Source organism: Marmota flaviventris, chromosome 10, assembly GCF_047511675.1.
Source record: "Marmota flaviventris isolate mMarFla1 chromosome 10, mMarFla1.hap1, whole genome shotgun sequence".
NCBI lineage: Eukaryota > Metazoa > Chordata > Mammalia > Rodentia > Sciuridae > Marmota > Marmota flaviventris.
Genome location: NC_092507.1, coordinates 21,057,499 through 21,072,730, shown reverse-complemented (window position 1 = coordinate 21,072,730; position 15,232 = coordinate 21,057,499). Strand labels below are relative to the sequence as shown.

The 15,232-nt window shown below is 38.7% G+C and overlaps 1 protein-coding gene and 1 long non-coding RNA gene across 7 annotated transcripts in view; one reads left to right on the top strand and one right to left on the bottom strand.

Annotated features, from left to right (window-relative positions):
- Positions 1 to 15,232, top strand: part of LOC139707229 (uncharacterized) — a 35,558-nt gene that overhangs the window by 3,236 nt on the left and 17,090 nt on the right. The window lies entirely within an intron of this gene.
- The window catches only part of Phactr4 (phosphatase and actin regulator 4), a 96,277-nt gene continuing 83,044 nt past the window's right edge, over positions 2,000 to 15,232 (bottom strand). For all 6 annotated transcript variants that reach the window (XM_071617530.1, XM_027937537.2, XM_071617529.1 and 3 more), the window contains 5 exons: positions 12,182 to 12,237; positions 10,135 to 10,196; positions 8,222 to 8,359; positions 7,290 to 7,366; positions 2,000 to 4,967 (listed from right to left, as the gene is read on the bottom strand). In XM_071617530.1, the coding sequence (XP_071473631.1) occupies positions 4,952 to 4,967; positions 7,290 to 7,366; positions 8,222 to 8,359; positions 10,135 to 10,196; positions 12,182 to 12,237 (349 nt within the window). In that variant the 3' untranslated portion in view covers positions 2,000 to 4,951. The remainder of the gene's footprint in view (positions 4,968 to 7,289; positions 7,367 to 8,221; positions 8,360 to 10,134; positions 10,197 to 12,181; positions 12,238 to 15,232) is intronic.

The window sequence follows — 15,232 nt, the reverse complement described above, 5'->3', positions numbered from 1 at the left end:
GCAGCATTTGGAGGAAGAAATAAACAATATCCTCACAAGGCAATAGATGGCGCAAGAGGTCCAGGTTGTTGGTGGTTCCTGCTTTTCCCTTCATGCTTCCTGGATCTGGAATTGAATTAGAATCCTGAAGCAGTGTTTTAGGCTGTTTTGTCTTTAGGGATACACTGAAGACAAAAAGTTCTTTTATTTTTAGTACTGGAATTGAACCCAGGGTGATTTACGACTGAGCTACATCTCCAGTCTTTTGTTTTGTTTTGTTTTTTGAGACAGGGTCTTGCAAAGCTATTGAGGTTGGACTTGACTTGCCATTCTCCTGCCACAGTTTTCTTGAGTTGCTGGGATACACACATGTGCCACAGTGTCCAGCTATGCTTTCCTTTGTTGTACAGTCTTTTACAAGATTCCCTGTCCATTCAGTATCCACTAGACCTGCCCTTTCTGATTATGGTTTTCCAAAAACCCCCTCTTCTGGAGTAGTCATCTAAATCCGCAAAAACCCAAAATTCATTCTCTTTTTCTGTGACTACTGGGCAATGTACTCTTTCCAAGTAGTCTTTCAGGATGTGAAGGCGATCTGGCTGCGACATTGATCACCAGTGTTGATTTGGCTTATCTGGATGGCTAGGTGGATGTTCCATTCCACCCTCACAGCTCCATGTGTGCTGGGTGAAGGAGGACGACTTTCCCTGATAGAGAAGGATGGTTTTTAGGTCAAGGGTAGCTGTGCTTCCCTGCTAGAACCTCCAGACAAGATCTCAAGGTCCAAATAGTCTTTTGGAGGGAGTTTAACCTCAAACATGCAGTGGCAATTCGAGGTCTCTCTTGATGGTGAATAAAAGGAAAATCTGGGAGCAGTTCTGTTTCTTTACTCCTTGATAAAGGATAATGTGCTAAACAAGGCTAGACTCTGAAGTGAGGAGTACAAAGTGAGTCATTGCTGAGGCCACCTGTATTAAACTGGGCTGTTTGCCAAGAGTACAGGAAGAACCAGTTGTCCTCTTGTGATGTCAGCTGGAGGTCCAATTATATGTGGCCCACATTTAGTAAATCCTTATGAAGGCAATCAGTTGGAATACAAGTGCTTGTCTTCAAAAATGATTACATAATTGCTTTGACCTCAGGAAGCAACTTCATCTTAGTTTTTCTTTTGGTACTAGGGATTGAACCCAGGGGCGCTTAACCAGTGAGTCAAATCCCCAGCCCTTTTTATTTTTTACATAGGGTCTTCGTAAGTTGTTAAGACTACCCTTGAACTTCTGATCCTCAAGCCTTAGCCTCCGAAATGGCTGGGATTACAGGCATGTACCATAGCATAGCTCTTGGCCATCTTAAGTTTCTTCACTGGTAAAATGAATATATCACTTACTAACTGGCTAGGGGTGGGCTACACAGGACAGATGCCTAGTGCAATGCTGTCACAATTGGCTGTTTTTTTTGGATTTGTGCAGACACAAACATGACTGACTCTCACCTCTGGCTACATTTGACATCCTTATGGTTATTTCTTCCCCATCACCTACTTCTCACATAGGGTAATTAGCAATATTTTGGGTTTGCCAGGTGCGGTGGCACATGCTGTAATCCCAGTGGCTCTAGAGGCTGAGGCAGGAGGATGAGTTTGAAGCCAACCTCAGCAATTTATAGAGACCTTAAGCAACATAGGGAGACCTGGTCTCTAAATAAAAAAAGGCTGGAAATGTGTCTCAGTGGCTTAAGTGCCCCTAGGTTCAATCTCCAGTACTGAAAAAAAAAAAAAATTTTTTTTTTTTTGGCTTTGTTTACCTGTTATTTTTGTGGTGCTGGGGATTGAATTCAGGGCAAACACATGCTAGGTAAGTGCTCTACCACTAAGCTATAATCCCAGCCTCTTGGATATAATTTTTAAGCAGGCTTTCATCTTTTGGAATAGAGCATAAAAAATAAATAACACATTCCAGAAGGCTTGGCATTTTAAACTTCTAATATATTTTAATAATTAATGTTGATGGTAAGACTGATATACAATGCAATTATTTATTTTACATGGAGATTCTGTACATCAGGGCAGCATCTTGAAGTACAACATACAGCTTTTATTTCTTCTTTTACATTATGATTGTGAACTTCACATTTACACAGAAAGGGAACACAAATCCATTTTTATTTACATAAAAACTAAATAAACAATTGAACACATTTTACACCCAAAGTATCTTGTTTCTAAAGAACACAAATGAGATGAAAGATCAATCAGAATCCTTGGATGGCACATAGAAGGCAGACAAGTAGCTCAGGAGTCAAATTTTGTGTTAAGCTTGGCACATTAAGGGAAAGAAAGGCAGTCAAAGAAGGGTTTGAAAATGTCATTTCAAGTCAGAGAATGCAGGCACATGCCAAGCAGTTCCCAACCAACAAGACAGGACGGTTAAGAGTCAAGTTAGCAGTTTATCTGTGACCACCATATACCCAGACCTCTAACAGACTTAGTAGAATTCTCATGATTTTACCTCAATTACTCCAAATGTTAATGAACTTCAAAGAGATGTAGATCTAGTATTGTTCCATAGCCTTTATAAAACCTTTGACAGTAATTGAGAACTCCAACTCCCACCCCAATCCCTACACAGAAAGAAAATACTACCTTGTAAATTCACTTTGACTTTTTTGTTTTGACCTGATGGTCTCATTCTTCAGCAAATCTGATGTGAACATGAAAGAAGAAAAATCTACTCAAAAATTACATACAGAAAATGATAGATGCTGGGCATGGTATCACACACCTGTAATCCCAGTGACTCAGGAGCTTGAGACAGGAGGACTGCAGTTAATGTGGTCCTCAACAACTTTGTGAGACCCTGTCTCAAAATATAAAAAAGGGGGGCTAGGGGTATAGCTTAGTTGATAGAGTGCTTGCCTCGCATGCACAAGGCCCTGGGTTCAATCCCCAGCACCACAAAAAATAAATAAAAAATAAAAAAGGGCTGGGCATGTAGCTCAGTGGTAAAGCACTCTTGGGTTCAATCTCTAGTACACCAAAACAAAGAAACAAACGAAAAATCAAGAACAAATGACAAGAGATCAGAAAGAAACCTATAAAACAGCTACAATTTCCTAAACATTACAGTGAAGAAAAAAGTCCACATTCATCAGTTAAATAAAAATGTCTCTTTCTTCCACTTACAGTGTGAATAGGAATAAAGAGGGAGATACTAAGTGGGATGAGGCTCAGTGGTAGAGCGCTTGCTTAGCATACAACATGAGGTCCTGGATTCAATCCCCAGTACAGCAAAAAAAAAAAAAAAAAAGTACAGCTCAGTGGTAGAGTGCATGCCAGTCATTTGCAAGGCCCTGGTTTCAATCACCAGCACTGCAAATAAAATAAACTTGCATATGATTTCAGTGTGGTTACTGAGACTAAACTAGCCCAGTCCATTTAAATGAAATGTCCATTTAATTTAAATGAAAAAGAACCAGGCCCAGGGGTGCATACCTGTAATCCCAGCAATAGGAGGATCCCAAGTTCAAAACAAGCTTCAGCAATTTAGCAAGGGCATAAGCAACTTAGTGAAACCCTGTCTCACAATTAAAAAAAAAAAAATAAAAAGAGCTAGGGATGTAGCTCAGGGGTAAAGCACCTCTGGGTTCAATCCCGAATCCCCCCCCCCCCTCACCACCACCAAAAAAAAAGAAGGAAATAGGATAACCAAACTTTTTATTTTAGGAAATTATACTAACATATATTACAATTACAAAATGGGGTGGGACTAAGCCATTTCCTAGGCACCAAAAACGCTGGCTACAGCGTGGAAAAGGAACAGTGAGTGAAGCTGCCAGAGAATGCCAGGAGAATAGTGTTAGAGTGAAGAGGGAATGTGCAGCAAGGAGAGGGCAAACGGCACTTAGAGAAGGGCAGTGAGCCATAACATGCCCCTCCTTTGTGGTTCTCCAAAGACATTTTCCCATGTAGCACCCCACATCCCTTAGGATCTTGCTGTGATTCTGGTTGGAAGTATGGGGGCTGAAACCAAACAAGTGCTCACCCAGCATGTCTACAACTCTGCTTTACTACTGGTTGAAGTGATTTACAGTATTTGGTACGATAAAAGTACAACAGCCTATAAAATTTAAACCACCATTCAGCATTCTGCCAAGTTGGCATTAATGTTAAGGCCTTTTCTTGTTTTTATATACAAAAAAATATACACGCTTTCTCATTTGACCAACTTGCATTCTGGTTGCAGCTCAGACTTTAATGAACAGGAAAAACATAAGTCCCCATTACTTCTTTAAAATCATTTAAAAATAAAAATTAGGATGACAAGTGCCAAAAAGGAGGAACATGTCAGATCCTGAGCTTCCCCTCAGACGCGTGTGCCTGAAGAGAACTATATTGCTGTGTTACAAGAGGTATAGTGCAATGCTATCAATTGACATCCCAGTGTGGTATGAAGGCATCCTTTGGAAGTGGGGACCCCTTTTTCCAGAAGGCTGGGGCCTCTAGAAAATTTTCCCACAACCAATTATTTTTGAAGGCTGGAATTTAGTGCCTATACAAGTGGGTCTCACAATTAGGGCAGGGCAGGTAAGGCTAATGGTGCAAACTGTGCCTTAGCACAGGCAGTAATTTTGGGGCAAGGGTGTGGAAAAGTCAATAAAACTCAGAACCTGCCAGTGGCTCAGAACTTTGGTGGCTGGTGAGGGAAAACCCCTCAAGAATGTTGCTATATTAAAAAGTTCAAAAGTACTGATGAAGTGTTGGCTTTTGCCCCAGGGGCAGCACATGAGAATCCATTCCAGTGGAAGGCTACATTCATAGGAGTGCTGTTCACTCCAAAACCAGATCCCAGAGGATGCAATTCTGGCTATGCGGGGGAAGTGCTAAAGTTCCCTCCATAATGTCACTCTGGAAACAAGCAGCAAAGCAGTCCTGGTTTTTGGAGAAGTTGTTTAGTTCCTTTCTCAAACTTCAGCATTATGGACGATGGTAGCTAAAACAGATGATCAAAAGAAAGGTTACCAAATAATGTAGATAACTTTTCTTATATCAGTAGTAATGAAATATCATATTCTTTTTTATTTTTATTTTTTTGGTGCTGGGGATTGAACCCAGGGCCTTGGGCTTGCGAGACAAACCCTCTTACCAACTGAACTATACCCCAGCCCCTGAAATGTTATATTCTAATTAAAAAAAAAAAAAAAAAATGTTTCTTAGCTGGGTGTGGTGGTGCATGCTTATAATGCAACTGGGGAGGCTGAGGCAGGAGGAGCCCAAGTTCAAGACCACCCTCAACAACTAAGCAAGGCTCTAAGCAATTAGCAAGACTCCATCTCAAAATTAAAAACAGAAAGGGCTGGGATGTAGCTCAGTGGTAAAGACCCCTAGGTTCAATAGCCAGTAACCACCCCCCCAAAGTCTTTTTTCCACTTTTTTTAAAATGATTTTTTCTTTCTTTTTTTATTAATTTTATTATTATTATTTTTAAATATACGACAGCAGTGGAATGCATTACAATTCTTATTACACATATAAAGCATAATTTTTCGTATCTCTGTTTGTATATAAAGTATGTTGATACCCAATTCAAGTCTTCATACATGTACTTTGGATGGTAGCTAAAATAGATGCTCAAAAGAAAGGTTACCAAATAATGTAGATAACTTTTCTTATCAGTAGTAATGAAATATCATATTCTTTTTTATTTTTATTTTTTTGGTGCTGGGGATTGAACCCAGGGCCTTGGGCTTGCGAGACAAACCCTCTTACCAACTGAACTATACCCCAGCCCCTGAAATGTTATATTCTAATTAAAAAAAAAAAAAAAAAAATGTTTCTTAGCTGGGTGTGGTGGTGCATGCTTATAATGCAACTGGGGAGGCTGAGGCAGGAGGAGCCCAAGTTCAAGACCACCCTCAACAACTAAGCAAGGCTCTAAGCAATTAGCAAGACTCCATCTCAAAATTAAAAATAGAAAAGGCTGGGATGTAGCTCAGTGGTAAAGACCCCTAGGTTCAATAGCCAGTAACCACCCCCCCCAAAGTCTTTTTTCCACTTTTTTTAAAATGATTTTTTCTTTCTTTCTTTCTTTTTTTATTAATTTTATTATTATTATTTTTAAATATACGACAGCAGTGGAATGCATTACAATTCTTATTACACATATAGAGCATAATTTTTCGTATCTCTGTTTGTATATAAAGTATGTTGATACCCAATTCAAGTCTTCATACATGTACTTTGGATGGTAGCTAAAATAGATGCTCAAAAGAAAGGTTACCAAATAATGTAGATAACTTTTCTTATCAGTAGTAATGAAATATCATATTCTTTTTTATTTTTTTGGTGCTGGGGATTGAACCCAGGGCCTTGGGCTTGTGAGACAAACCCTCTTACCAACTGAGCTATACCCCAGCCCCTGAAATGTTATATTCTTTTTTAATGTTTCTTAGCTGGGTTTGATGGTGCATGCTTATAATGCAGGAGGAGCCCAAGTTCAAGACCACCCTCAGCAACTAAGCAAGGCTCTAAGCAATTAGCAAGACCCCATCTCAAAATTAAAAATAGAAAGGGCTGAGATGTAGCTCAGTGGTAAAGACCCCTAGGTTCAACAGCCAATAACCACCCCGCCCCCCAAAAAACAGTCTTTTTTCCACTTTTTTTAAAATGATTTTTTTCTTTCTTTTTTTATTGATTTCATTATTATTTTTAAATATACGACAGCAGTGGAATGCATTACAATTCTTATTACACATATAGAGCACAATTTTTCGTTGACACCCAATTCAAGTCTTCATACATGTACTTTGTATAATGATGTCCATCATATTCCACCATCCTTGCTAATCCCCTGCCCCCTCCCTTTCCCTCTCACCCCTCTTCCCCCCCCCCCTTTTCCACTCTTAATTCCCCTCAGTTGCATGTGACATGCGACACCCCTGCTCCCTCCACCCCCCCAGTACTGGATTAAGCCACATCCCTGGCCCTTTTTTTGTTATTTTATTTAGAGAGAGGGCCTTATAGAATTGCTTAGGGCCTTGAGAGGGCCTTATAGAGTTGCTTAGGGCCTTGCTAAGTTGCTGAGGCTGGCTTTGAACTCGTGATCCTCTTGCCTCAGCCTCCTGATGTTAGAATTCTCTCTCTCTTTTTTTTTGTGGTGCAGGGGATAGTGCTGGGTGTTGTGCATACTAGGCAAGCGCTCTAGCCCTGATCTACATCCTTAGTCCAGAGTTCTCCAACCTAAACAGCTCTGGTATGTTTGTTTGTTGGGGTAAATTTTACTTAGCTTATAGTTTTTGGGTCTTTTGGCTCTTACCGTGTGAAATGTTTGCTCTCTTCATGAACCTCCATCTCTGAGCTTTTAAATTCATTTAATTCTTTTCTAATAGCAGCCTGTAGGGTAGAAATAAAAAAGATTTTAGCATTTTCTGTCTGCTGTAGTACAGCACTATGATTTGCCATCTACTCCCTATTGTGCTTAACTTTGAGAGTCACTGAGTCCCTGACAGGCAACACAGAGGGAAGAAAATAAATCCAGGTCCACACATTAAGCCAAGCTCTGAACCTAACATACATCACATTAAGCCAAGCTCTGAACCTAACATACATCATTTTCTGACACAATTCATCTCACAATAAACCTAAAATGACAAGATAAATCCAAATATTGAAAACCCTGAAGAGAGATTTTAGTTTTATATTTTTCACAGCATGTAAAAATGCCTTTCCTACTGTAGAAGTTAATATGTGTGCCAGATGCAGTGGTGCAAGCCTGTAATACCAGCTACTTAGAAGGCCGAGGCAGGAAGACTAAAAGATCCAGATCAACCTGGGCAACTAAGAGATAACCTTGCGATAAATGTGTGTAATTACTGAACTATACCACTCCAAATCCATTCAACAAATGTGTTTTAATGCATCAGGCTCTGGATTCAATCACACACACACACACACACACACACAAATAAATAAAACAAAATTTAAAACATTTTGTTTCCTTCTAGTTTTTTTCACTTTGTGATACAGCAGGGATTTCCTCCTCTTCTTTCAATGCTGGTGGTGGAGTCATTAGTATAAGATTTTGGTTGTATACCCTGTGATTTTATATCTTGATTTGAAATTTAATATTATATCAAAACTAGCTTTATGGTTCCTTATTTTATTTAGTATCTGGCATCCTTCAAGTAAAGAAAAAAGAGAGCATGCTCTCAAATATGAAAGAAAATATGTTACATGTTTTACAGTTACCTTGTCAGCAGGAGTCAGCTTGGTCCAAGGTTTGTCAGCTCGCCGGTCATAATCTTGAGCATCTGTTACTTCCACGTATTCATTAAACCTCAGAATCTTCCTGGCAAGTAGTTCAGCCACAGTTGGCCTTTGACTGAGCTGAAAGAAATGGAATCTTTTAGTTCTCTATGCCAGGAATTAGCAATCACTTATGCATTCAAATTGCCTCTAAACTTTGTTTAATACTGGAATCACCTGGGGAGCTTTCACCATTATTAATTCTTGGGTATCATCCCCAGAATTTTTTCTTTTTAAGTAATTTCATTGCACGGCTAAGATTGAGAAACACTGCTAGAATCTGTGCTTCTCAAACATCAACATACATACAAATCCCCCCAGGGATCTGGTTAAAATGTAGATTCTAGGCTGAAAGTATAGTTCAGTGGTAAAGCTTAGCATACTTGAGGCCGTGACTTCAATCCCCAATACCAAAAACATTTTAGAATAAATAAATAAATAAATAAAATGGAGTCTCTTATTAATTGAGTCTTGGGTAGAGCCTGACATTAAGCATCTCTTAGAAAACCCCAGGTGATAATAATGATGCTGGTCCACAGATCACATTTTTGTTTTTTTGGTATGGGGGTTGAACCCAAGGGCACTCAACCACTGAGCCACATCCCTAGTCTTTTTTATCTGTTTATTTATTTATTTAGTTGCAGATGGACACAATATCTTTATTTATGTATTTTTAGGTGGTGTAGGGGATTGAACCCAGTGCCCCAAGCATGCTAGGCAAGCGCTCTACCACTAAGCCACTACCCCAGCCTCCTAGCCTTTTTTATATTTATTTAGAGGCAGGTTCTCGCTGATTTGCTTAAGTCCTCACTAAGTTGCTGTGGCTGGCTTTGAACTTGTGATCCTCCTGCCTCAGCCTCCCAAGCCGCTGGGATTGTAGGTGTGTGCCACCGTGCTACACTCCATGGACCACATTTTGAGTAGCAAGGCTCTTGTGCATTTCATTTCAGCATCAACAATACACAAAGTAGAGGATTCCTTAACAAACTGATTTAAGATTGCAGGTAACCTGCTCAATCTGAAGATGGCCTCTAATTATCAAAGATAATTCCTCCATTCCAGGAGAAAGGATGAAATAGGATAATTCCAGAAATGAATATCTAGATCCCTTGCTCTTCTGGGGATTCTTACAAATTTTAAGTAGTATTTGCCAGGCATGGTGGTGCATGCCTGTTATAACAGCACCTTGGAAGTCTGAGGCAACTTTGTGAGTGAGACCCATCTTAAAATTAAAAAAAAAAAAAAAGTTCTGGGGAATGTGACTTAGTGGTTAATCCCTGGTACCCCAAACAAAGTTCCAGGCCACCTTGGACAATTTAGCAAGTCCTATCTCAAAATAAAATATAAAAATGGCTGGAGATGTAGCTCAGTGGTTGAGCACCCCAGGATTCAATCTCTAGTACCAGAAAAAACAAACAACAACAACAAAAAATTAGTTTGCTTTGTAAAACTGAATGCTACACTCTCCTCCTGTTATTGTCTCTACACAGCAACAAGTTTTAAGGGGTTGGGGGGTATGTACCTCAGTGTTAGAGCACTTTCGTAGCAGGTGCAACGCCCTGGGTTTTATTACCAGCATCACAAACCAAAATTCCCACACATATACAACAACAACAACAAAACACAAAACAAAACTGCACCACTTTTTATAGAGTATACATCAAAATCCCAAGTCCAAAAAGGTAAAAATTATCAAACTCCTCCTTGTAAAGGTCTGTTTTAAACATTAAAAATCAAAGAAAAATTATGTATTATTTTCTACATATATAGCAAATTCATTATTTCCACAAATAAGTCATTCAAATCCAAGACAAAGTCAATAGGCAGATTGAAATCAACCACACAGGAAGCTGTACCTTTCTAGTGAGCCGACGTTTAATCTCTCGTTTCTCTGCCTGACGATCAGCTTCATTTTTAGCTACATTCGACAGTCAGAAACAAAGAATGCATATTACTTCAAAATGGCAATTTGCTTATCAAACATTTTGGTAATTATACCACAGATCTATCTATCTCACTCTTTCTTTCTTGTGGTACCGAAAACCAAACCCAGAGTCTCACAAATGCTAGATAAGTGCTCTACTACTAAGCTACATCCCTAGCACTTTTCATTTTCAGATAGGGATTATAGGTGTTAAGTTACCCTCTTATTTTAGCCTCCCTAGAAGTTGGGATTATAGGTGTGTGCCCCTGCACCCAACTAACCAAGACAATTTTTTTTCTTTTATTTTGGTACCAAGGAATCCAGGGGCATTAAACCAGTGAGCCATATTCACAACCCCTTTTTACTTTTTAAATTTTGAGACAGGGCCTTGCTAAGTTGCTTAGGGCCTCAGTAAATTGCTAAGGCTGGCTTTGAACTTGCAATACTCCTGCTCAAGCTTAATCCCTGGAGAGAGGGAGGGAGAGAGGATGGGTGGGGGGGGGGGAGGGAGAGAGAGAGAGAAGAGAAGAGAAGAGAAGGGAAGAGAAAGAAGAGAGAAAGAGAGAAAAGTCTCTACTTTTTTTTGATCATGCTGGAATTCAAACCCAGGGCTCTGAGTTTGCTAGGCAAGCATTCTACTACTGAGCTACATCCTCAGCCCTAGTCTTCACATTTTTTAACAGTTTTATATCTACCTAAAATATTCTCCATTATTCTATGGTTTGCAAAGCCAGAATATTTACTATGCACCTAAAAAAAAATGTAATTTTTTTTTTTAGGTGTAGATGGACACAACACAATGCCTTTATTTTTATGTGGTGCTGAGGATTGAACCTGGGTCCAGCCCATGCTAGGCAAGTGCTCTACCGCTGAGCCACAATCCCAGCCCAATTTGTATTTTTGTAGTTGTAGATGCCAGCATGCCTTTATTTTATTTGTTTATTTTTATGTGGTGCTAAGGATTGAACTCAGGGCCTCACATGTGCTAGGCAATTGCTCGGCTACTGAGCTATAGCCCCAGCCCACTAAGAGCCATTTAAAAAAAAAATTTTCATATTTTTGCTCAAGAGTAACTGCTAAGAATGGACAAAAGAGATCACACCAAGTTTCAGATAATATGTTTATAAAGCCTCCCACACTTTATTTATCTATCTATCTATCTATCTATTTGTAGGTGGACACAACACCTCCATTTTATTTATTTATTTTTATGTGGTGCTGAAGATCGAACCCAGGGCCTTGAATGTGCTAGGCGAGCACTCACTGAGCCACAACCCCAGCCCAGCCTCCCACACTTTAAATTCACTAAGTGACTAAATTGTGTATACCTAAAAAGTATTATGAGAATGATCAGACTGAGCATCCCAACAAGCAATCCCAGGGAAGCCTGAACTGCTTCAAGGCTTCAGTAATGAGATTTTTCTAAACTTTGGAAAGACAAATCACATCTGTATTAAATTAGAATGCTATTTCAGGAAGTTAATTATATACATAGACAACAAATTAAATACATGGTCTTACTTAGGGGCTATGGAGGTAAAGACAGTCTTAATGACTGAAAGCAGCAGGAAAATTGCAATTCTAGGGACTTGCATCGGATTCCAAGCCCTCTGATTCTACTAGCACAAGAACGTCTCATTCACATGCACAGTTACTACAGTAGTTCCTTCCATGAAGACAGAGAAAAGTTGGGTCACATCTCTTATACACTGTCAAATGCCCAAAGCAATTTGAGGAAAATGTAAAAACATTAAAGCAAAAATTTTTAGAGTATGATAATATACTAAACAATGCCATGTAGCTTTTTCCAAAGGAAGCTTGGGGGAACTCTGTTCCCACAGGGGAAAAATATTTTTCCCAGACTGAAACACTGTCTTCTTGGCCCTTTTAGCAAATACTTCTTTTATCTTTTATGTACATTAAAATAATAGACATATAAAAGAATATCTGCATAATTTTATTTCCATAGCTGGACTTACGTTGCAGTATATTTCGTTGTTCTAGTTCTTCTGGTGTTGGTCTTTGACTCAGTCTCCTAAAAGGGAGATAAATGGGAATACTTATTGTCTCACTTAAAGCTCTTCTTTACAATGATTTTCTGGCCATAGTTTATATTAGCCCCTAAGCAAGTTAAAAAAAATAAAAATCAATAAATTTTCAAAGATATATTTCATTTTCTTATCCGATTATTTATGAAACAATTTCCACATTGAAAGTACTAAGTTGGGCCCATGGCACATGCAGTGGCTCGGGCCGCTGAGACCAGATCACAAGTTCAAAACCAGCCTCAGCAAGTCAATAAGGCCCTAAGAAATCAGCAAGACCCCGACTCTAAATAAAATATAAAATGGGCTAGGGATGTGGCTCAGTAGTTAAACACCCTTGAGTTCAATCCCTGGTACAAAAAAATAAAAAATGAAATAATAAAAATTAAAAAAAGAAAGTACTAATATAGAGCTAGAGATGTAGCTTAGTGGATAGCACTTGCCTGGTATAGGTGAGGCCCTGGGTTCAATCCCTAGCATTAAAGGCGGGGGGGGGGGGGGAAGAAAAGACAAACTTGAAAGTATTAATATTACAGATATCATATTATATGACTTTTTTGGGGGGAGGGGGTAGTGCTGGGGATTGAACCCAATGCCTCACACATGCCAGGCCTGTGCTGAGCCACAACCTCAGCCTGGTAATCTTTATTATATAATATATATGTGCATGTGTATGTGTATTTGTTGTTGTTTGTTTTATTGAGATGGGATCTCATAATGTTGTCCTGGGCTCAAGTAAACCTTCTGCTTTAGCCTCTCAAGTAGCTGGACTATAAGCATGAATCACTATGACCAGCTGCTGTTTGGATTTTTAAGCAGTGGTTTAGGAGACACAGAAATTTAAGATGGTCTCCTCCTAGGTAATATTCTGTCATTATATGATTTTATTATATTTTTAGTTATGCTGGGGATTGAACTCAGGGTCTTCTGTATCCATCCCCAGCTCTCGTTAATTCTATGATTTTAATTTGTCTTCTCTGTGAAGTATTTGATAAGGTTTTTCATAGTTCTGATGATGTTACTAACCAATGACAACTTGTCATTTCTTTTTCTTTTAAATATTTTTTAGTTGTTGATAGACCTTTATTTATTTATATGCAGTGCCTCACACAAGCCAGGCGAGTGTGCTACCACAGAGCCACAGTCCCCACCCATTTCTGAATTCAGAAAGCTATTCATTTTTTAACTTTAATCTCAATATTTATCAGACAGCATTTCAGCTACTTTTTTTTTTTTTTTTTTTTGTACCAGGGATTGAACCAGGGGCTCTTAACCAATAAATCACATCCCCAGTCCTTTTTATTTTGAGCCTTCCTAAATTGCTGAGATTGGCTTTGAACTTGAAATCCTGCCTCAACCTCTGGAGCTGCTGGGATTACAGGCATGCACCATCATGTCTGGCTCTACCTGCTAATTATTCAACTCTCCTAGACCCATTCTCTACACAATTTACATTATATATATATATATATATATATATATAATCATTTTTTAGTACTGAGGATTAAACCCAGGGGCACTTAACCACTGAGCCATATCCCTAACCCCTTTTCTTTTTTATTTTGAGACAGGCTCTTACTAAGTTGCTTAGGGCCTCAGTAAATTGCTGAAGCTGGCTTTGAACTTGCAATCCTCCTACCTCAGCCTCCCAAAGTGCTGGGATTACAGCTGTGTGCCACGATGCCCAGCTTTTATGTTTAATTTTTAAAGAAACTGCCAAACTATTTTTCTGAAGTACTTCTACTACTTTACATTCCTACGACTAGTAGGTAAGAATTCAGTTGCTCCTTATTCTCCATAATTCTTGGTATTGCCAGTCTTTTATTGAATTGTTTAATTTTAGCAATCCTAGTGGATTTGTAGTGGTATCTCATTTTTTGTTTTTTAATTTAAATTGTTATTTTACAGTAGTATTCTCTTATCCATGCTTTTGCTTTTCAGGGATTCAGTTACCCAAGGTCAACCATGGTCCAAAAATAAATAAACATAGTTATATTTAGAAATAAACAATCAATAAATTTTAAATTGCATGCACTTTTAAAATCTTGAACTGTCCCACTCTCTCCCACCTGGAACATGAATCATGCTCTTTGTCGTGGGTATTATTCATCCATTAGTCACTTCTTAGCCATCTGGATTATGAGACTGACTGTCATGGTGTCATGGTGCTTCATGGTGTCATGGTGCTTGTGTTAAATGAAGTAACCTTTTTTTACTTAATAATAATTATAAATATAAGAGAAGTGATGCTGGTAAGAGTGTTTAATATGTGATCCAACCCCTTAACAGAGTGGTTGCTGGTTATATTGGGGATTAAACCCCAGGAGTGCTCTAACACTGAGCTACATTCCCAGCCCTTTTTAATTTTTTTTTTCTATTTTGAGACGTGATCTCACTAAGTTGCTCATACTGGCCTGTCTCCAGAGTCAATGGGATTATAAGGATGTATTACCATCCCCATGGGGCCTCCTAAGAGACTTAAAATTATAAACACAATGTTGTTCAGTAGTTCTTTAGAGATTATTCATCATCCATAAATAAAACTTTATATTGACTAGTGACCAGCTATTTTATACACTTCCACTGAGCACCTGGCAACACTATTCTGCTCTCTGCTTCTATGACCATTTTATTTTTTCTTCTATGACAATTTTAAATTCCGCAAAAAAGTGGGGTCATAGAGCATTTCTCCTTCTGTGACTGGTTTTTTTGTCTTGCAGTGCTGGGCCTGATGCATGCTAGGCAAACCCTCTACACTGAGCCATACTTCTAACCCTATGATTGGCTTATTTTGCTGAGCATAATGTTCTCAGGGTTTATCCACGTATATCCAATGTTGTTTTCTTTCTAAGGCTGAAGAATGTTCCACTGTGTACACTATATTTTCTTACTCCATTCTCCCCCATCAGTGAACATTTAAGTTTTCTCCATATTTCAGCTATTAAGAATACTGCTACCAATAAATAAATAAATAAACAAACAAAT